The sequence below is a fragment of the Festucalex cinctus genome, chromosome 1 (assembly GCF_051991245.1).
Source record: "Festucalex cinctus isolate MCC-2025b chromosome 1, RoL_Fcin_1.0, whole genome shotgun sequence".
Taxonomy (NCBI): domain Eukaryota; kingdom Metazoa; phylum Chordata; class Actinopteri; order Syngnathiformes; family Syngnathidae; genus Festucalex; species Festucalex cinctus.
Window position 1 is genome coordinate 61,901,594 of NC_135411.1, and position 23,030 is coordinate 61,924,623.

Consider the following 23,030-nt stretch of genomic DNA (forward strand, 5'->3'; position numbering starts at 1 on the left):
TTTGGGCTTCATCTATGAAAACAATTGTTTAGCAAACATGGAAACCAGAGAGCTGTCTGTAGGAGAAAAGCAAACCAGTTTGTTGAGAGAAGATGGAAAGTCCATCAGAGCTATTGCACAGTGGGCATAGCCCTTACAGCAATTTGGAATGTCCTGGTGAAGGTATCGCAGCCCACAGACCAAGAGAATAAATGTTCCTTACAGGCAATTTACCACAGGATGCAAACAACTCTCGCAAAAAGAATTGTAAGGGCAGATTGGAATTGTGCAAAGTACAGATGAGCCACAAACGTTTTGGAACCAGTTTTATGGACTGATGAGACTACGATTAACCTCGACCAAAGTGTTGGGAAGGATCTGCTTATAAACACACAAGCTCATCTGTGACGTGTGGTGGTGGTGATGTCATGGCTTGAACATGCTTGGCTGCGTTCTGGAACAAGCTCACCAATTTTGTAACTCAAGATGGTAGCAGCAGGAGGAAATCTGAAGTCTACAAAACCATATTGTCCGGCACTTTGCAAAAAAAATGCATCAAAACTAATAAGAATAAGCCTCATCATGCAACAAGATAATGAAACAAAAAACACCAACAAAGGACTTGATTCGTGGTGAAAAAAGTGTAAGGCCTGACTGCCAAAGTCAATCAGCAAACCCTAACCCAATAGAGCATGCATTTAGCCCCAGAAACAAGATTCAAATGCCCAACCCTGATTTAAAACATTAAATAAAACCTGGAATTTTTCACTTGTCTAACTCATGTTTTGATCTGACATCCAAAACCCTTTGGCATACAACCAAAACAAAGGAATTGACCTTGGCTAGCAGTTTCAATAATTTTGGAGGAGACTGCACTGGCGTACTTTAAGTACACTATTTTTTGTTTTTTTTTGTGGCCTCCTGTATTTCACTTGCCTTAAAGCAGGGGTGGGCAAACTCGGTCCGCAAGGGCCAGTGTCCTGCAGGTTTTGGATGTTTACCTTCCCCATCACAGCCAATTAATATGATCAACTCATTAGCCACCTCTACAATAGCCTGGTAATCTTGTTCATTGCAATCAGCTGTGTTGGAGTAGGGGAACCTCTAAAACCTGCAGGACTCCTGCCCTTGAGGACCACGTTTGCCATCCCATCTTAAAGGTTCACTAGTTAAAGCTTCTTTCATCTTTTGTTGTTGTTGTTGCTTAAAGCCTACATAATGAATCATTACTTCCAACAAAGTGGTCAACAGTCTGACACAAAAGTTTTAAACAATCCATTTATCAATACAAAGAAACAATGTTACAGACACTGACGAGAAAAAGATCCACAAAATAAAAATGTAGTTTACGCACTAACGAATATTTTGGAGCAATCTCCTAAAACATAAGACTAGAAACTATTTAAAAAAAAAAAAAAAAAAAAAGACAAAAGCAAAGACACTGACTACAAGGTTTGTAGTAGTTACAAGTTGTCATGCAACATAAAAGCAAAGTATGCGCCATGCATGAGACCTGTAGCATGAGATTTCAAACTAGTGGTTTTATAAAACCAAAATAACTAAAATGACAAACTTGAGATTTTCAATCCTGTGAAACAGACTACCAAGCATAGCTACAACTCAGTCTGAACATGAGCAACAACAATGAACGAAATATGTACAAAGAGCACGGAGAACGTCGAGGTGTACGGGTGAGGTGAGCCATCATTCGTCAGAGAAGGTTGGAGGCAAACATGATGCAGTGGGAGACGGTGCTCTGATATTCCACTCAAGCAACTTAGTCTATCTATACTGGTAATCTCCGCTGGGATCTCCTTTGTTGTAGCTTCCAGGATTGTGGTACTGAGTGTGGCAGGTGTTGAAACCCTGGCTATCGCCGGCACCCTGCGAGTTGTAACTGGACTGGCTGTTGAAACCTTCCAGGGAAAAGTGCAACAGGTCAACTCAAATGCAACAAATTCTTCAGCCATTTACTTAGTCCATGTGTCACTTTTGTGAATTGCCAGAGTCAAATTTAGTTAATATTAGGATTATCAAGACTTGACTCACCATCATAATTGTAATCTTGGTTTCCTCCAGCACCACCAGTCACCTGGCTCGGGTAGGCTGTGCTGTAAGAGTATCCACTTGCACCTCCCTGGTGAAAATTCTTCTTCGCCTGACCATAGCCCTGGCCATATTGGTTATAGCTGCCCTGGCTGGAAGTATTGTTGCCTTGGTAGCTCCCTGTAGATGCACTATTCATACCCGAGGAACCCTGAAAAGATGACTTCCCTCCCCTGGTGGGGGGTTTCTTTTTGGGGATTTTGGCAGCAGCCGTGGTATTGTAGCCTCCATCACCACCATAGTATGAACCATATGAGCTTTGTGTCGATCCCTGTGTTGTACTGGCCGAAGTGCCACCTGAAAGGCCACCTGACAGCCCACCACCTCCATTTGCACCACCATTGTTGTAGTAATCTGAGAAATAACAGCGTGACAATTTTTAAACATGTAGCTGGCAACATACAGACATTAAATCACACCATTTAAGAATGCAATAATCACATGGTAAAAATCACATTTATTTAAAAACAAACATGATGGAATTTTCTATCTGGAAACATTTGTGATAAAACCACTCTTTAAAAAGGAGAATCATGCATTCAGTGCAGCCATGACTGAGTAGTCCTTCTAAAAACAAACAAACAAACAAAAAAACTTAATTGGAAATCCAAGAGTAACCATTCCAAATGTACTATGGCGTATTAGGGCTACCTATAAATACATATTTTAGGGGGGGTGGCGGTGTCAGTATTCCGAGGAAAAAAAAAACCCCTCAGATTTGCAACATTACCAAGTTGCAAATTTGCAAGAAAAAACACAAATTTACAAGAACAAAACTTGCAGATTTGTGAGATTATAAAGTGGCAAATTTGCTATAAAAACATTAAAAAATTTACGAGAAATAATTAAAAATTGCTTTTGCAGAGATTAAACTTTGAAGCGTTGGGTACAAGTCTCTAAATTGATGTGTTGTTCCAAGTCATTCAACTGCATTTACCTAAAGCCTACTAGATTCTTGATTGGTTAGTGTTAGTCAGCTGATAGTGTCTCCATCCTGCCTTTTCATTTTATAAAGATTGTTCCATGAACCACCAATATCTTCACGTTATTTAGCTCTTGGTGGACAACAGCCAGACTTTAGCTTTGTTGCGTCTCATTAGTTTCAAAAGTTTTTTTCCCCTCACAAATCTGCAAGTTTATTTCTCAAAAATTTATGATTTTTTTTCCCCTCATAAATTTGCAACTTTACGTAACAAATCTGTGAGTTTGGCGTGAATTTGGGAGTTTTGTTTTTTTGTGTTTTTTCAAAATATTACACCCTCTCTAAAAATATATTTATACGCAGCTCTAATACGCCGAAAGGTCACATATGAATGTGTATTATAAAACTGTTCCCCCGTGTTGTTGAGTCAGCAATATGTAAACAGGGGGGAAAAAAAGCAGTCCATGTTAATGTCTTCACTGTATTGTGAATCCCTTTATCCACTCTCACAGCAAAGGAGCATCTTCTAAAATAAATCCAACTTGTCCATGCTGATGTTTGATACATCCACAGTACAGCAGATGGTGATTTATGGCTGCATGTATGCAGATGCAGATCATCTCGCCGAGGCTGCAAGTGGACTGACAAAATAGGGTTATCTTTGTTATAATTCCAGGGTTGCAGTCGTAGAGTTGGAGGGAGTTCCGGAGGCAGCTGGAACACAACTGATTTTTTTTTTTTTTTTTTTTGTCTTCTCTACTATATATAGGTTTTTTGCTCATTTTTTAAGCTGTGGGGAGGATCTAATTCTGAAACTCTTGGTAGCCAGAGATGTCTGAGACAAAGTCACCTAAAGAGTGAGACAAGGCAGAGAAGGGGGGAAATGTCAAAATTAGTTTTGCTTATTGGGAATTTGTTCTGCCTTAAACGTAGCAGACAATTGGACTCATTGAACCAAATTGTATTCAAAGTGACTTTTTTTTTTTCCTTTTAAGATTTCCCTCCTCCTGTCACACTCAGGAAGGTCAGTTCCCAGCGAAAAAGCTGCCAAAAATAAGAGAGGCTTGGAGGGGGGTGGTGGGGTGATGGTTCGGGGTACTGTACTTTATATAGGAATATTTAAGGCCTGTATCTTGAAACTTTGAAATTTAAAAATCACTGAATTTGGATCACTCAAAAAAGGAAAAAAGTTAAAAAAAAAATAACACTTCCTGTTCACACACTTCTTCATGAGTCTTGCGCAGATGTCTTACTCACACTTTCATTTCTCACATTCCAACAGTAACGATCCAGTAATATTTAAATTAGTTAAAGAAAAGAAAAAGAAAGGTAGAAATACTTACTATTGTATCCAGACATCGAGTTGTTGCCATAACCATATGTCCCGAAGCCTGTCAAGTAACAGACCATTAATGAATTTCGACCAATGAGGAAAAATAACTGATGCTGTCTGTAGAAGCAAAAGGTTCTCTTGAGGCAATGATTCCAAGCTGGCTGTTGGTCATTTATATTTTAAAACGTGTACTTAAATGTACTGTAATAAGTCTGTCGGTGCTGTAGTCATATGGTGATTAAAATGTGTCATTTTATGGAGGATGAAATGGGACAGAAATTACATGTGATGCATGTGATAAGGCTTGCCTTTGAAAATGTGACAACTTGACAATTATTAGGTGAAAGCATTTGCAGGCCTATTTCAATTTGTGTAGATTGTAATTTTAATTTATTAATTCGCACAAATTCCCGGTCAGTTTACCAATCATGCTCTGAAATGCACATGTAATCATACCTACTCTATGGAGTTAGAACAATTTATGTTTTTGAAGGTCAATTTTGCAAAATACATTGTATAGTTTTACTTCTAAAAAAGGGAGTTTGACTTAACACCACAGAAAAATCTATTTTGCAGAGTGATACCAATTGAGAACCCCAGCACCATATCAAAGCAGTAAAAAAAAAAAAAAAAAAAAAAAAAAAATAGCTGTTCTACCTCCTTGGCCACCTCCCCCTCCGTTATTGAACCCTCTTCCCCTTCCACGTCCTCGTCCTCTCCCTCTGCCCCTGGGCATAATGACATCACCAGGAGGTCCCATCATGCCATAGCCTTCGTTGTTCTGAACAGGAAATCAAGAACAAGATTTCTATTTGCATTTTCAATTTATAACAAGGATTGAGATCAAGCTACTTTTTCTTGAGTGCTTACCATTGGAGGTCCCTTTTTCTTTTTGACCACTTCGGTCATAGAACCCTCAGGGAAGAGCTGCTCCAAAGCCGCCAATGCTGCGTATGCCTTGGCCACTTTCTTGTTGGATCCAGTCCCCTGGAACTTTTGCCCATCAATTTCAACCTCCATGACGAAGCGCTTGTCATGGCTGCCGCCAGTCTCCGACATGAGTTCATATTTTAGGCCGCGGCGCTTCTCGTTGAGCTCCATCACAGGGTTCTTCCCATGTTTGGTCAGGATTGGTCCCTGTTGGCGGGTGGTCTAAGATGAAAATATGACAGGCCGGCATTGGAACGTTTTTATGATTACGAGTACAGACTTATCGGCACTGGTGCATCACTACATGAACATGAGAGCCGTACCTCTGCAGCATCAATGGAATCTGTGTTGAGGGAACCTGTGAGCACGGGAGAAACTTCAGCGTCTGTTACCACTGGCTTCACATCCTGCACTGTGACTGGTACTGTCGTTTCTTCGGTTTTTACAGGCTCTGGAGTTTTTACTTCCACTCCTGTGGGTAAACCCATGTCTTGTAGCACCTAGATTTGGTTAAACAGATGCATTGCACTTTAGTAACAAAAATAAATAAATTAGTGAGCTTCGAAAGTGGTACTTTCCACATTTAAATAGATTACAATTTATGTAAACATTTCAGAAATATTATCAGCCAGCGACCTGACCAATTAAAAATTTTTGTCAAATGACCTGTAGCTAAACAAACATGTCCTGAGCCAACTCACCTTGACAGCTACATGTAGCTTAGCAGTCCGTTTGGAAGGACCGGAAGCCTCAAAAGTCTTGCCATCAATTTCTACAGCCATAGTGAAGACGGGAACATGAACTGGGCCGGTCTGTGATATCAGCTTGTACTGGAGACCTGGCTTCAGCTGGTTGAGTCTCATTAACGCATTCATAGCCTGGGGAGGCTCAGACTTATCCTCTGCAGCTAGTGGGCATAGGACAATAAGACTCTTGTAAAACATGTCTAACAAGATTATAAAGTCAAATCAGTCCAAGACGTATAAAAAAAATTCAATCAAGGAGAATATAGACGAGTAGTAGTTTCATTCAGTTCAGCCCATGAAGGTTTAATGAAACACAGTCCTAGCACAGATCATGCCTGAATGTTCGGGGAATTCACTTTTCAGGTTGCTCTTCAGCAAGTCGGATGACTGCCTTTGCCATTGCAGAAAAAAAAATATCTTGCTTTTGTTACTATTGCAGTATGCTTCTGGTCATTGTCCATCTGCACTGTGAGGCATCATCCAATGAGTTCTCAAGCATTTGGTTGAAAATGAGCAGATGATATTGTTTGGAAAATCTTCATAATTCATCCTGGTGCTTCATCAGCAGTCGCATCAATAAATACATGGGAAGCAGTTCTACTTATTCATTTATTATGCAACCATCGATGATCCATCGATCCATCCATCTTTTGAACCGCTTATCAATTTAATTCAAACTATTTATCCCCTAGCAGGACTCTACACTAACTTTTCCACTACTAGCACTGGTGCAAGTAACATTTTTAGTTGCTCGCACAGCACAGGATTTGGTCGCACCATTTTTTTTGAGGAGGTGTAGCATGACCTTATGCATACACAACGCGATATATTTGCAAAATATTTGATTGGAACACGAGGTTTGCCTGCAACAGGCTATCAAAACATACAATTCATTTAAATATTCAAAACTTATAGTGACATTTGTTGCTTGTAGACATTAATTTTAAGACACACATTTTTACAGTATCTTCAAACATGTTAAAAAAACATCAAAAATGTTTTCTATATTTTCATATATTGAAGCAATTATTTGAAAAGACCGCAACAAAGGGCTGGGGGATATGACTGAAAAATGTATCAGTTTAAATATTAATTAGTCGTTATTGACAGTTGTAATTGTTTTTTTTTTCTATTCAAAATAAGTATCAGGAAAACAAAAGGCTGATAATATGAAATATAAATATTTAACCTTTAAAAAGACACAAACAATATGTGCACAGTGTGAAGTATTTCAGAAACATAAAACTTTGAGACATGAAATAAACCTACCGTCCAACCAAAAGAAATATGGAGCCACCTTATGGAACAATAAATCTAACAAACACATTTTAAAACCAATTCATATATCCCAAAAATATTTATATATATATTTGTTTTTCTTTTGCCATCACATTAATTTTTGGTAATGTATGGCGTCTTTTTTTTTTTTTTTAAATCTGAGACACGATGATGACCACGGAATCACTGCTGTTCATGTTTTGTTTTTTTGGCTGTGCGTAATGTCTTTGCATTATGTTTACAACAGCCGAGAAATGAAGCATCTATGAGCGCTACTTTGCTAGCTCTCTGTAAACACGGAAGTAGCTTGAATAGTGATGCTACTGAAACGTAAACAAAACAAGTAGAGCATGGCGCAGAGCTCTTACTCTTGTTATGAAAACCAAAATGGCGCTTCAGTGTGGAACCGGTCTGATGGAAAGCGCCATATCATAAATGTTTGTATATAAATTGAAGTCTGCGCGTGTATCCTGTGCCGATCAGGAAGTAGCCAGCAAATCACATTGCAGCGGGTCATGTTTCACTCAAATACTATTGGATTGAGTCGGCGCATGGTGGTGAGGTGCTCTTGTTGCTAAGGGAGAACACGACGACTTTCGAATGTACGTTTTAAACATTAGTACAGAGGGAGCATCTATGCACTCGCGCCGCGCGAGCGGTATTTTTTTTTCACCAGCACGCACTTGAAAGTTACCCGCATTTGCAAGTGAAATGCTCGCACTGTCGTGCCCTGCTTAGGTGCAATTAAGGAGCAGCAGCAGCAGCAGCAGCAGCTAAACAGCAGCTAAACAGCATCACATTTAACTGAGTATAAAAATTAGTATAAGAATGAAAATAAAATACACACAAATTCGGAGGGTTGCGCTGATGACCTACTGTTTTATGATCTCAACCAAGGCTTTCATCACCAGGGAAGTGAGGGCCACAGGATGAAGATCATTCAGAGTTTTCAGTTGGGGCGTTGTGACTGTTGTTGGATTGTTGAAATAGAGTCCGGAATACGGCTGAACGATTAATTGCATTTGCAATTAAACCGCGGTTTGACAACATGCGATTACGTAATCACGGAAAGGTGAGATTGAAAGGCTCACTGAAAGGGAAAGGAAGGAGGGAATGTGGGTAGCAGGAACACCACCAACGCTCTCACTAAAGCCTAGCAACTTAAGTGCACACGTATTTTGGTGAGGTTTTTTTTGTCTCATGAGACCTTGAGATGAGTGTCTAACAAGTTTAATCTGTCTTTGCTTGGTTTTAATATACTTCACCGTTGTGAGTTATGACTTTTCAGCTGTGTAGTGTCACGTGTTTTGTCAACTAGAGTACTGTCTGTACACGCAAGTGTGCGGCAGCGGCTCATAAATTTGAGTTGTCCTACATTTTGAGGTAGGTGTATAGTTGTCCATATGTTGTGTTGTGTCGTCTGATTTCATGTATGAAGATTAGGACGGACGAAATTATTGGTCATCATTACTCACCGCCATTTAGCTGCCGCCACTGCAGCCTCTTTTTATGTCCATGTATTGTAGCATTGGTGAATTAATCAGGCCAAGCGGCGACCAAACAACTCTTTACTGACAACTTGCAAGTAACTGTCGGCCGCAACCACGCCAGAAGACAACAGCTCCGAATGCACTTGGCTTACCAAAACAAAAGTTTGTATTGCCTTCATGGCACGTCCAGACCATGGGAAACTACCGAACCCGCGACCCCTCCACAAGGATTGCTACAGAATGCTAGTGGTTTTTGAAATCAAATCGGAGACGTTACATCATATAAGGAGGTATAATTTTAACTTGGCCTACACTTTAGTATGTGTGAGTTTACGGACCGGAGAGCGCTAAGTTTTATTTTTTAAAATATGCATATTGAATGTATTTATTTATAAATACAGTGTTTACATGTCATGTTTCATGCAACATGGAAAATTGGATATGTTGAAGTCGTAAAGTGTAACTAGTAGGGATGCACGATATCTATCGGACCAATACAATAGCGACCTCTTTTAGTTATTGATGATGTGACTGCTGACTGGTTTTTCGACAATATTATCTACTTATATCCTGCTTCAGAATTCACTGGATGGTGCTTGACAGTGGAACTGGACAATGTATGTTCAATCTCACTTTACCAAACTAACACCAGTACACGTATTCACTGACACCGATCTGAATATATGACTGGATAGCTGATAAGCCTAAACACGCCCATGCAAGTCACTGAAGTCACAGGGTGGCCATCTTGCTCATCCCATCTTGCGAGCAGACTACTGTATAAACTATACGGTATATGCAGAATTGAGACATATACAGCTCGTAGGACGTTATTATAAGCTCATGGGGGTGGCCACTATTATTATATATATTAATATATATATATATATATATATATATATATATATATATATATATATATATATTAGGGGTGTGAATTGCCTAGTACCTGACGATTCGATTCGTATCACGATTCACAGGTCACGATTCGATTCCGATTAATCCCGATACGAATTTATAAGTCAATTGTTGCGATTTTTTTTTCATTCGAATTTAGAAAATACTAATCAGTAAGCTTGTAGAGTGTAAGATTTATATGAAAATGTATTATTTATTTATCTGAAATTTCAGTCTTATAGAGGTTGTAATCTGTTTCATGTTTGAACAGCATTAAAATAAAATATTAAGGCTTAATGTTACGTTCATATAACATTCTTCCATGCTCAAGGTGTGAATCCTAACCCGAAGTCAGACGTTTTGTTGAATATTTTTCCATTAAAAATGGAAGTTTAAAAATCGATACACACACACACACACACACACACACACACACAAAAAAGGCAATGATGATAAGACGTTGAATCGGTAAGACTACCGAATGAACAATTCTGAGCTTAAAAAAATAATAAAAAAAATAAAATAAAAAAATTATTGAATCGATTCGAGAATCGCGCGATGTAGTATCGCGATATATCGCCGAATCGATTTTTTTTAACACCCCTAATAAATATGTATATATATATATATATATATATATATATATATATAAGTTTAAGTTTATTGAACATATGCATATATAATTATATAAACACAAACAAATAAAGAAAGTTAAAAGTAAAAATAAAAGAAACATCCAATAAATATCGATTTATATGTTCAAGGGAGTAGGAAGAAGTTGAAAACTTATCCAGTCCTACCCCTTATTCTTCATATCCTATCACTTATTTACAATAAATTACATTTTAATAAAAGAAAATATATAATCCTACTCGTATGACGTATAAAAAAAAAAAAAAAACACACAATAGTAACACACACATATACAAATTTCATTACACTCATATTGATACATCAAAGAAAAATAAGTAAATAAATAAATCATTTCTACAATTTTCTTAGCTCATGTCTGATTTAAATAATAATATTGAACTTTACTTTTAAACATTTTTTTAAATTCAATAAGTGAATTACATCTTTTCAGGTCAGTTCCCAAGTTATTCCACAAATTAACTTCTTTAACGGAGACACACCTTTGCTTAATATTTGTTCTTGTTTTGGGTTTTTTGTACACACTTGTACCCCTTATCGCATAAGGACAGTGTCTAATTTCAAACAACTTTTGAGTACTGTGGCAGAGTAGATTATTGTATACTTTGTACATTATTTGTGCTATTTTAAACTCAACCAAGTCATAAAATTTCATTGTATTTAATTTAATAAATAGTGGATGTGTTGATTCTGTATATTTTGATCGATTAATAATCCTTATGGCTCTTTTTTGAAATTTAAAAACAGCGTCAGTATTTGTTTTATATGTATTTCCCCAAATTTCCACACAATAGGTCAAATATGGTAATAATAATGTATTATATAATGTATATAGTGAATTCATGTTCAGGACCTCCTTGGTTTTATAGAGTATCCCTATGATTTTTGACATTTTCCTTTTAACATTTTCTATGTGTGGTTTCCAACATAATTTATCATCAATAGCTACTCCAAGGAATTTATTTTCATACACCCTTTCTATTTCAATTAAATTCACCATAATTTTAACTTGATGAGTATCTATCTATCTATACATATATCTATATATATATATATATATATATATATATATATATATATATATATATATATATATCTATATATCTATATATCTATATATATATATATATATATCTATATATCTATATATCTATATATCTATATATCTATATATATATATATATATATATATATATATTAGGGGTGTTAAAAAAAATCGATTCGGCGATATATCGCGATACTACATCGCGCGATTTTCGAATCGATTCAATAAAAAAAAAAATCGTGTTTTTTTTTTTAAGAGCTCAGAATTGTTCATTCGGTAGTCTTACCGATTCAACGTCTTATCATCATTGCCTTTTTTGTGTGTGTGTGTGTGTGTGTGTGTGTGTGTGTGTGTGTGAATCGATTTTTAAACTTCCATTTTTAATGGAAAAATATTCAACAAAACGTCTGACTTCGGGTTAGGATTCACACCTTGAGCATGGAAGAATGTTATATGAACGGAACATTAAGCCTTAATATTTTATTTTAATGCTGTTCAAACATGAAACAGATTACAACCTCTATAAGACTGAAATTTCAGATAAATAAATAATACATTTTCATATAAATCTTACACTCTACAAGCTTACTGATTAGTATTTTCTAAATTTGAATGAAAAAAAATCGCAACAATCGACTTATAAATTCGTATCGGGATTAATCGGTATCGAATCGAATCGTGACCTGTGAATCGTGATACGAATCGAATCGTCAGGTACTAGGCAATTCACACCCCTAATATATATATACACACACACACACACACATACACATACATATATATACACACACACACACACACACACACACACCCATACACACCCACGTTTCCTCCTGTAAACATCATTAAGCATATAAATTTATACATGTATTTAAGGCAAGTTGTAAAATGTCTGAATGTTTATGTTTAAAACATCATAAATCATGCTGTTTCTACCAACTACTGTCTCAAATCTTCTCCAATTTCAATACTGTAAATGTATAAGATTTGTATGCCGAGAAACGTTTCTTGGGTGGAGCAATATGGTGGCCTCATGGCTTCAAAATCTTGGCCTATCGGATACCCAGTCATATATCCAGATCAGTGCTCTTTGTGTACTCATCAATACTGAGTACCTGTTGTACTTTTGAAATCACACAATGACAGTATAGCGCCAACTAATGCCAAAGAGGACTTCCGTATCCTTCAGTATCTGTGGTTGGTATCAGCCTTCATGAGTATTTGATACCGTAAAATAAGGTATATATCGGGCCCGATATCGTAATAAATCGATTCATAAAAGAATCGAGATTCTCATTTATTAATCGAATCGATATCAATATCCAAAAATCGATTTTATTTAAATTAGAAATGACGAAGAAGGGGAAAAGGCAGTTGTAGCCCACATGCTGTTTTTATGGAAAAAGGCACTTACAATACAAAATGAATAAATGTTCAAAAAAAAAAGTCTATTTGTCATTTTGTCTTTCAAAGCAGACTGGAATAGATCATGACAACGGTGTGCAAATCTGTAAATTGAATCAGAAATAATTTGTCAATCAAATAATTTTGAATCAAAAATCATTTGAATCGAAAATCGATTCTGAATCGAATCGTAGACCCAAAAATCGTAATCGAATCGAACAATATATCTGAACAGACACTGCACTGAACTACTTAAACAATATTACACAAGTCTAGTAAAAGTAACTTACATTTCTTTTGCAGTTTTTTCTTCTTCTTATTGGGACTCTTGTCTTCAATTCCTTCATCTTCCTCAATCGGCCGTTTCATCGGTGGGGCATATGCGGTACTGGGTGGGATTTGCACTGGGGCCGGAGGGGGACTCGTTATTTTCAGTTGTATATGATTGTATTACAAAAATGAACAAAATAATCTTCTAACTCATAACCATAGTGTTTACCTATATAATCAATTGGAGGTCCAGGAGTTTTCTTGGGTATCTTAGAAGGAAGCGGATCCATTCCAAGCACTTTGTGAAGCTGTCCAAAGGCTGACAGCCTTAAGGCATGCTATAAGAACACAATGAAGGGTAAATGATGTTCCATGTTGAGAATATGTTCATCCCATAGGACACCCTACTTACTTGCGCACTCAATGTGATGTCTTCTCTCTGTTGGTAGTCCAAGTGACATATAGCATCCGTGGGCTCCTTCTCACAAGGATCAGCGATTCCAGCTCCATCTTTAGGAGAAGAGAAACTGTATTGAACCACCTTTGCCGTATTGACAATGAGCAAAATGGTACAATTCACTTACACAGATACAAACTTACCTGGCATCAGGATTCCGGAAGCCAGACATTCTAAAACTCTGCGCAGTGCTTCTCCTGCCATCATGGGCCTGTTTCCTGTGCCGATGGCTTTCTCACAGATCAGTTCCAGGGGCTACACAACACAGGAGAGGACAATTTTTAAGCAGCTTAATTAAAAACAAACTACGGGTGTCTAAAACGGCATTAAGCTCAACCATTTGATTCGATTCATAATGAACCCTTTCTATATCTTGTGTCATACTTCACAACATAGCTGTATTGCACATTTTTTAAACAATCATTTTCATGGGTATTTACAGCATGCAGGCATGTCTGAATTTAAGTCCATTGAAACGTTATTTATATACTGTAGCCTAGGGCTGGCCGTTAAATTGAATTAATTCAATTAATTCGTCCATTTAAAGTACCACGATGTGAAAATGAGCTAAATCGTGAAATCGAGGTGCTTATAAATAAATACACATCCTCTCCCTCGAGCGTCTCGGGTCTGTTTACGCTCGCTGTTTTGGGGTCCTTCATTTGGTGGCTGGCACGCTTGCTGATTGATGTCACCCTACTATAGAGAGCTGCGGTATGTGACATCATCAGAAGGGAGCACAGGACCCCGCAGTCGTACAGGCAGTTCACATCACGCCTGTTTTTTTTCCTTTTCTTTTCACTCACACAAACACGCACACTAATTAATGTGATGTGTATTGTGCATGAGTTTGAAGGCAAACGGACGAGCGGAGCTCCGCCGTAACGTCTCTGCGTGAGCCTGAAGCAGAAGCATACTGAGGCCTTTACACGGACACCCAGGCGGGGAAGCGAACCCACGCCAACTGGCAGCGAAGGCAAGTGATGCTTCCACACCTCCACCCGGACCCCCACATCAGCGCCTGTTTGCTCCTTCGGCCAAACGCTACGCTGCCTACTCGCGCACGTTGTCTGCTCCAGAAGACTAACCAAGTAAATGGAATCAAGTTACATCTATTATATGGAATTGGTGCGGCTTTTATAAGAGCGACGTAGAGCAAAGTACAAGCGTGTGCAAGGTTTGCCGGACAACTATTAAAACGAAGAGTAGGAGCACAACTAACCTCTTCCAGCACTTGCACCAAAGGCACCCGAAAGAATAGGAGGAATGCTCACGTCTTCGAGTGTGGCGTGGCTAACGCTAGCAAAGATAAGTGCAAGCACGCCGTAGAAACAACAAACTTTAACCGTATTTAGTACCGGGGGAAACATGCACCAGAGCTTATCTTTCGCCAGAGTCAGTTGACCGGCTAGTTTTTCTTGCAAGGAATTTGAGTTTAATTACAATAAAAGGTGCTGCTGATTATTTTTAAGCTCTTGATCTTGAAGTTCTGTTATATACAAATGTTATTGTGAGTTGTATTTTTTCTAGTGCTGTCAAACGATTGAAATTTTTAATCTGATTTATCACACTTTTTAATTTTGATTAATCGTGATTAATCAGCTAAATTACTTGCGTATTCGCGTAATATAAAATAAATACAAAATACCGTAATATTTTGAAATTAACGCATTTTATCATTTCAGTCATCTGCAAACATTGATTAAATGCATGTACGCAATTGCATGCACGTGCGTATTGCTCAAAACTTAACAGTATCATATCAGTTGGGTGCAATTCAGCAATTATATTGCAAAGAACGCGCTGAACGCTGACGTAAATTTCGTAAGAGCATCATATCAACTGGGTGAAATTCAGCAATTACGAATTTATACGACAGTGTTCCCTCGTTTTCCGCTGGGGTTAGGTTCCAAAAAATACCCGCAATAAATGAAATCTGCGAAGTAGTTAGCTTTATGTTTTACAATTCTTATAAATGTTTTAAGGCTCTAAAATCCCCGACCGCACAATTTATACACTTTTCTCATTGAGGCATTTACATGTTCTCACATTTCTCTCTTGTTCAAACTTTGACAATGTTCAAACCTTCATAAATTTTATAAAATGGGTATATTACTGTAAAAAAATATGCAAAATTGCACTTAAAAAAAAATCCACGATACAGCGAGACCGCGAAAAGTGAACCTCGTTATAGCAAGGGAAGACTGTACAAGAAATGTACTCTCACCCAGCCAGAAAGTAGGGTCCATGTTGGGATGCGGGCACACAGGTCCCTTAGAACCCGAATGACAATCACACAGGAGCGCAACCCATTGGCTCTGGCCTGAGGACACAATAAAGGAGGGGGGAACGGGAACAACAAGCAAATATAGTCAAACAGGAGTTATGACAGATGGTATGAAATACATATAGATATTAATTGAAATTAAGTTTTAAAATGAAGCCACACAGACTATAAGACCTTGGCGTAGCCATTGTGGAAATGTTTTGAAGGCAACGTAAAAACAAGTTTAATGACCCATACTCAGATGTGAGTGGTAAGTCAACTGACAATGAGATTTATAGCACTGTGATTCAAACATAACACATTCAAAACATGTTCTAGCGTCAACAAGGATGACTTCAACGTAATCCAAGCTTTGAATGAGTCAGCCGTGTGAAACACTCTCAAGAAATGGAGCGAGTGTACATTGTCAGTTGGGTAATGCTATCGTCAGTGGAAGTTAACAAAGGGGGGGGGGGAGAAAAAAAAACAACCACGCACACACAAGAACAGTAATCAAGGTGCAATATTCCTGATGGATTTGTGCACGATGCTACATAAATAGAAAGCAGGGAAAGATGGAGCTAAAATAGCTGCAGTAATGAAGCGTGGATTGTTAAAATAACTAAAACAATAGGCAGACAATACACTCAAACAACAAATACTTTATCCAAATTCTCCATTGTATACAATATTTCTTGGATGCGACCATTTTATCTCAATCTAATCTATCCACCTGGAAAATTAGACATCAAAATACAGATAAAAAGCTGTTTTTGGCACAGATGTACCATTTGTTTCTCTTGGACTACAAAACAAATAGAGAAACTGAAGATAACTAAGCCTCATGTTCGCACAGTGTAAATATTACAAATTGTAGAAACTATATAATATAGACTGTGTGACTTGTCCTCATCGCACACTCTCTCTTCAAAAGGGCTATATTAGCGATGCCTCGATTGCATGACAACTAGTTGTACCACTATACTAAAAGGAATACAGGAATTTCAGAAATATTGCACCTGGATACATGGTTAGTCCCAAATGTCCATGTATTTTTTGCTTACATGACTCGAGTAGCTTTTATGAATGAATGCTGACAATTTAACAGCTGTGAGATTAAAAATAGAACTGAAATAGCCCTGCAGATGAACAAGTAACTAACTTGAGAACATTGCAATGGCAGAGATTTCAAGTAACCACTACAGGAAGTACACTCTATAAAAGACATTTCAGATAAATACAAATGCCAAATGAAACACGGAAACACAAAAGAGTATTTAAATCAAAGTTGAAACTACTTTTTTTTTTTCTTGTTTTTTTTTTTTTTTTTTAAAGAGACAAATAAAGGCAAGATCCAAACCTGAAACCACTTAGCGTGGCGAAGAGACGCCAAGGCAGTTATGCATTTCTGCCTGTCCAGAGCATCCAGGGGATCGTTGACTGATAGCGTTTCTATTGGCAGGTGGAATAAGAAGACAAGGTACAGTTTGACCAAGGGGAGTTCTGTCATCCGGCCGGGGGAACACAGGCAGCTTTCCCAAACCACAGGCACAAGAGGGAAGGGGAGGGGGACTCCTCCACTAGAGAACCACCAAATGCTCTTAACCTCCCGACTTGATAAGGTTTTGCATGTTATACGGCAGGAACAAAATCCACTTAAAACCAACCGGCAACAGTAATGTGAGGCTAAGTTGGCATTTTACACATTTAAACTGTACGTGGAGGTTGTATTTCCATAGTTGCATCAGTACTGTGCTTTTTTTTTTTTTTTTTTCCTGAGATGGACAGGAGGTAGAGCCCCTCCCCTTTGCCTCAACACTGGGTACACTGCAATTTGCCCCTTCCGAGACAGAGAGCGGCCAGTTGGTCAAAGGTCCAGCGTCCCTAAAATTGACAAACTAGAAGGCTTGACAAAGAGAATCAGAATTGGAACCACAGGTACATGTTATCAGGTACATAAAAGGTGGGTATCAAAACAAGTCTGCACTGCAGCAAAACTGATGGCTGACAAAGACCCAAACTGGGGGTCACCATCAGCACAGGGTTGCAGATGAGGCCATGGTCTAGTGCCTCCGGAAAACTTCATTTTCATTTCCACCAAACAGTGATTATGCATTCCGTACAGTATGCACTTTACTGTATTTATACAGAAAACATCTGTTGATAAGCTACAATAAATGAACTGAATGGAAAGGAAACAAAAGAATGTATACAAATGGTGGATTCAATGTCAAAGAACTGCATTTTACTTGAGTGCTTACTCATTTTTGAGTTACACAGCATCGTGCTGGTAAACTGCCATCAGTGTTAGATTATTTAACAGTCCCCATTCGGTTTATATCCTGCTCAAGCTTGACCAACGTTTACATAATCCGAACCACGATAAAGTTAATATTACCGCTTGGTGGAAACATGTCATTTTTTTTGTTTTTTTTTGTTTTACATTTAAAGCTGTGAAGAGATTTAACAACAAGAACACTTGTTGTTGTAAAACTGCAATTAAAGTATCGCCAAATAGGTGAAACCCCAAGGATCTATGGGGGCTGCATGTGGAATCCATTTATTTTTGTCCTTATCTGCAACCCTAAGCTCTTCCTGCGGAGAAACATTGCAGTCAAAAGCCCACCGCTGGGTTAGCCAGCCAAGGACAGTTTAATGATACCTTGTGCTACTCATTTTTGCTGCAATGCAAACCGTTCAGTCATGATAAAACACATGCAAACAAAGTGGTCTCTTTTTGTGTTTGTTTAAATTCTCAGTAAGCCTTCATTTCTTTTGTGAACTTGACCATTATGAGCAAAGACAAATCCATGTCTTCAGCACTCAACAAAGCTACCTGACCTGTACTGTATATTGGGCCATCAAAAATGTACAATTACATTACATGGAACTATGAGAGTGTCTATAGAGCTATAAGTATAGCACAGTTTCATTATATGTGACATTGTGTTCTTGTCCCCCTAGCTCCATTGAAGGCCCAATAAACAATATCATTCTAAGAAAAAAGTGGCAGTCCTTGTGGGCCTTACCGCCAGCAGCAACCTTCTCCATCTCCTCACGAACTAACGGGGACGTCATGAGAATGGTGAGGGTCAGAGGGGGCTCCTTTGTGTTCTTGATGGTAATGCAGGCCTCTTGGATGTGTTGGGTCACAACATACGGGTCTTCTGTGACAACCTGTAAAAAAAAACAAAAAAAACATTGACATCAGTTCACTCTTTATCCATACGGTTCACTTTTATTTCTTCTGTTTATATTATTCAGCATGTGACGTGTGATTAACCCATGTGTCTGCATAAGCTGATGAACAGTGCATGAATCCAACTGAGCTGCAAACATTGTTTGGTCAGGATTCGGAATAGGTAGCATTTTGTGTATGTAATCAGCTCATTGACCCCCAGCCATTTTTATTGGAGCAACCCCTTCAATACCAGCCGTTCTACTGGATTTTGACTGATCTTACAAGGTCCACAGAATATTGTGTTCCATTGCTATATAAACATGGACCTAACCAAATCTACCTAAAAAAAGATTAGACTCTTCGTTCAGCAGGAAAAAACAAAACGGTACTTCTATCTTTTTCCATTCTTTACTTATCAGCGTTAGAATATAGCTAAGTTTTGCCCAAATTCCAATTCCTGACACAAAAAAGAAAAAAAGAAAAAGAGCTTTTTGACTAACAGCCTATGATCATAGTTTTGTAGTTGAAAAAATATTTACTTTTGAAAACAATAATCGTAATTTCAAGTCAATCAAAAATAATTGTGATTATTATTTTCCCCATAATCTTCCAGCCCTAACTCAAATTTATTACATTTACTTCGGGAAATTAAAAAAATAAAAATAAATAAAAAATAGACCGATTGATTGTCACCAAAATTTATGATGACGCGCTAATCAGTCTGAAAATATTGGCTTGAAACTCGCAATATTTTGGATATTAACATCAAAAGTATTACTATGCATATGCATATGAATGTGACAATGCTTCCGACGTAATCATTATCCAAAATATTGCGAGTTTTGTTCTAATATTCTTTACTATGATTAGAACATGTACTCCTAAATTTTGGTGACAATCAGTCATGCTTTTCATTCATATGCCATCATTATGAACCGGTTGCATACACTGTAGCTAAAAGACGGGTTGGCTTTGTTCGCCATCCATTTCCGCAATCAATGTGTTTATTTTTCTCTCTCTTTCTCGAAGGGAAAATACGGAACTTGAGATGGGTAAGCGTGCTATCTAAATTACGGCAATACTTGATGATACCATACACCTTCTTATAGCACAATACACCAGGAATCAATTCCAAAACAAACAAGGCTGTGTTGCGTGCAAGGAAAGCCACTTGGCTAATAAAACGCTAGTTAAAACTCCGTATTTGTATGACTGTGTGGACAGGTGTTGTTTTAACAAATTAAGCTCTGCTCTAACCTTAAGCTGTGTAGCCAGGTTGTCAGCCACCTTCCTTAGTAAAGTGATGGTTGGCTTGTCTTTGCAGAGGAGCACCAGCTCAAGGTCCAGATCGCCCTTCAAGAGAAGGCCCTTGGCCACAAGGCCCACCCTCATCACGCCACGAAGGGTGCGCGTGACTTGTTCTTTGTGCTCACTGTAACATGGAAAAGACAAGCATGTGTAGGAGTCAAAACCTTAATTAAACCTCCAGAAAATTTAAGATTTAATTATTTAAGTAAAACAGTGGACACTCACCTTTCTTTATCAGCATCTGCACCATCACCGTCACACTTCTCTTGTTTATCCAGCCAGTCTGAGACTGCCTTGAGGGCACGTTCTGAGTGGGACACCATGTTTTGCACATTCTCTAGTTCTTCCTGAGAAGGGTAGATGGCAGAATGCTTGGCCATGACGTGGCGGTCATCTTGCAAGAAAACACGCAAGGAACGATGCCGTAATGGAGGGGCCTGGAGGCATGTGAGTGGTAGCAGAGGTTGTGATCATTAGACAACTACCAGACAAAGTTCTGATTCATTATTAAGATAGAAACAATGTCAGTGATTACCATCTTAGGTTCAGAAATAGTGACACTATTTTAGGAGCAGCAGGTAGCCTACGTTATCTGCAGAGTAGGAAACACAAAGTTAATCATATTTTTCAACAGCTCTTGCAAATTCCCACTGATAAAATGCATTGGTGAACCGTACGGAGCTTTTGCTTAACAGGGAAATGTAGTTCATACTAGTTGTGTCAACAAAGTTTGTTTATGCTGTTCTTGTTCTGTTTCCTTTTAACAAAATAAGAGTGCATTAACACCTATGATTGCGGCTTATAAAGGCGCAAAGATGTGATGACTGCGTGGCTTAAGGTGCATATAAATAGTAAATACAACAGCGTAATTCGTGTCGTCCAAATAAAGCAGAAACAGCAACGGAAACGTTATGCAATTTATGCACCCGAAATATTGTAATCGACTACGTAGCACCAAGCGGCAACAAACATCAGCAACAATGTATAATGGCAAAATTGCACGTGGTTCATTAATCTTGCACATTTACACGCTATATTTCGCAATTGGTGAAGGGAAACAAATAAGTGCGTGTATAAATCTCCCAAACCTCATTTGGAGTTTAAACGGAGACGCCATTTTAATTCACACCAGTAATGGCGATGGCTGCTAACGCTAGTTAGCGCATCACAGAAGAATACGGCTAGTAGTTCATTGTTCGTCGATGTTCTGACCGAGTTACAATGGTGACGAATATTTACTCCAACGGAAACGAATGGACTCGAACACGGAAACAATACCCCCCAAAAATCCCATTATGCTATCGAACGTCAACATGCACGAGAAAATGGCACCCAACGCACGATTATTCAATGAACGTGAAAGCTTAGCATTATTATTATTTTTTATTTCGTGAACAAATATATTCTTTATTGGCGTCTATTTATTTATTGTTTATTTATATCGTATTGTGTTATTTTGTTATGTAAATGCTGTTATATTCGTCAACTCACCCTCCTTGGTCGTTTTCTCTGCACAAATCTGTTTCCGCAGGAAGCTCGTCGTGCCTTTGGTCGCGTTGCGCCCACTATTTTTTTTATTTTTTATTTTTTTTGGGACAGCAATGGACGTAGGTGGGTTAATGGTTTTCTCCAGCCAATGGGGACAAGAAACGTTTGTGTGACTTTTTTTGTTTTGTTTTGTTTTGTTTATTTTTAACCGCTCACTCACACACACACACACACACACACACACACACACACACACACACACACACACACACACATATAAGCTTACTTCATGTAAGCCACTTGGGGCCTCCCTCCCAGGCGGAGGAGGCAAGTGACGGTTCATCGTTGCATACTAGAAGCACGTCCGTCCTACTGAGTCTTCTTGCTTGGGTTTTGGCCTTTGTCCGCAATTTTTCACCTCACAAAAGTTTCATTTGGAGCAATTCGAATATTGAGCGTTTTCACGACACGTCATCCGGCGCGTCATTAACCCGGAAGTAGCCATCTTGGAAATACTCCGTTGTCCTGCACACTCCGTGTCAGAACCACATTACCACAACAGAGAACTTTGTTGAGAACAATGGTGAACCTTTGTCCATCAGTTGTTGATTTTGATTAAAGTGTATTCCATCTTCACTTTGGAAATAAAATACCGTTAATAATTAATAGATGACTATTTTTTGTTTAGTAACTAAAACATAAAAAAATAAATAAATAAATAAAAAACCACAGATGAAATGCTAAATCCATCAAGCTTAATTTAGGGTGTTTCTGTGTTAATAATAGCAACTATCCGGTCTATACCTAGTGAGCTGTTTTCAGTAAAGGCAATGACGTTTGTTACAATTCAACAATCAGAATGAAAGGATATCCATCCATCCATTTTCTTTTACCGCTTATTCCTCACAAGGGTCGCGGGGTGTGCTGGTGCCTATCTCAGCTGGCTCTGGGCAGTAGGCGGGGGACACCCTGGACTGGTTGCCAGCCAATCGCAGGAATGAAAGGATAATAGTAATACAATAGCGGTCTCTAGAGGTGAGAACATCCATTCATTTTGTTGCATATACTTCCCTGGTCTGCAAATATGTAGCCTCAAGATATTTCTAAAAGATTTGCTATTTATAGTAATCATTGTTACTGCATGGTTATGGAAGACAACATACAGATTGTCACTCAGCAGCTCACACATTTATTCAAGAAAGCCATGCATCTCAACCGCTTTATAAATACAACAGTGTATATAAGAGTGTATTAGAAATTATACTATGGCATGGCGTGG

General features: G+C 38.2%; 1 protein-coding gene across 4 annotated transcripts; it reads right to left on the reverse strand.

Annotated features, from left to right (window-relative positions):
* Nucleotides 1-1,239: 1,239 nt before the first annotated feature.
* ilf3b (interleukin enhancer binding factor 3b) lies at nt 1,240-21,991 on the reverse strand. Of its 4 annotated transcripts, none has more exons than XM_077499906.1 (18): nt 21,755-21,990; nt 20,799-20,855; nt 20,489-20,700; nt 20,213-20,387; nt 18,804-18,951; nt 17,135-17,226; nt 15,736-15,831; nt 13,652-13,763; nt 13,464-13,561; nt 13,281-13,389; nt 13,072-13,185; nt 5,972-6,177; nt 5,594-5,770; nt 5,211-5,477; nt 4,998-5,121; nt 4,351-4,398; nt 2,029-2,439; nt 1,240-1,895 (listed from the first exon to the last, which is right to left on the reverse strand). In XM_077499906.1, exons 2-18 carry the CDS (start codon nt 20,799-20,801, stop codon nt 1,762-1,764), a joined length of 2,526 nt encoding a protein of 841 aa, XP_077356032.1. In that variant the 5' UTR covers nt 20,802-20,855; nt 21,755-21,990; the 3' UTR covers nt 1,240-1,761. The 4 variants fall into 4 exon arrangements, with proteins under 4 accessions (XP_077356032.1, XP_077356016.1, XP_077356023.1 ...); XM_077499890.1 differs by having other exon boundaries at nt 5,211-5,492; nt 21,755-21,982; XM_077499897.1 differs by lacking the exon at nt 21,755-21,990 and adding an exon at nt 21,352-21,592 and having other exon boundaries at nt 5,211-5,492.
* Between the last annotated feature and the right edge of the window lie 1,039 nt (nt 21,992-23,030).

Bases quoted from the DNA above. Each gene is read 5' to 3' on its own strand.
- ilf3b (XM_077499890.1), bottom strand. The intron at 18,952-20,212 runs GTTAGAGCAGAG...TTTTTTTTACAG, and splicing joins ACCTGGCTACACAGCTTAAG to GTTGTCACAGAAGACCCGTA. The intron at 13,390-13,463 runs GTAAGTAGGGTG...GTGTTCTTATAG, and splicing joins ACATCACATTGAGTGCGCAA to CATGCCTTAAGGCTGTCAGC.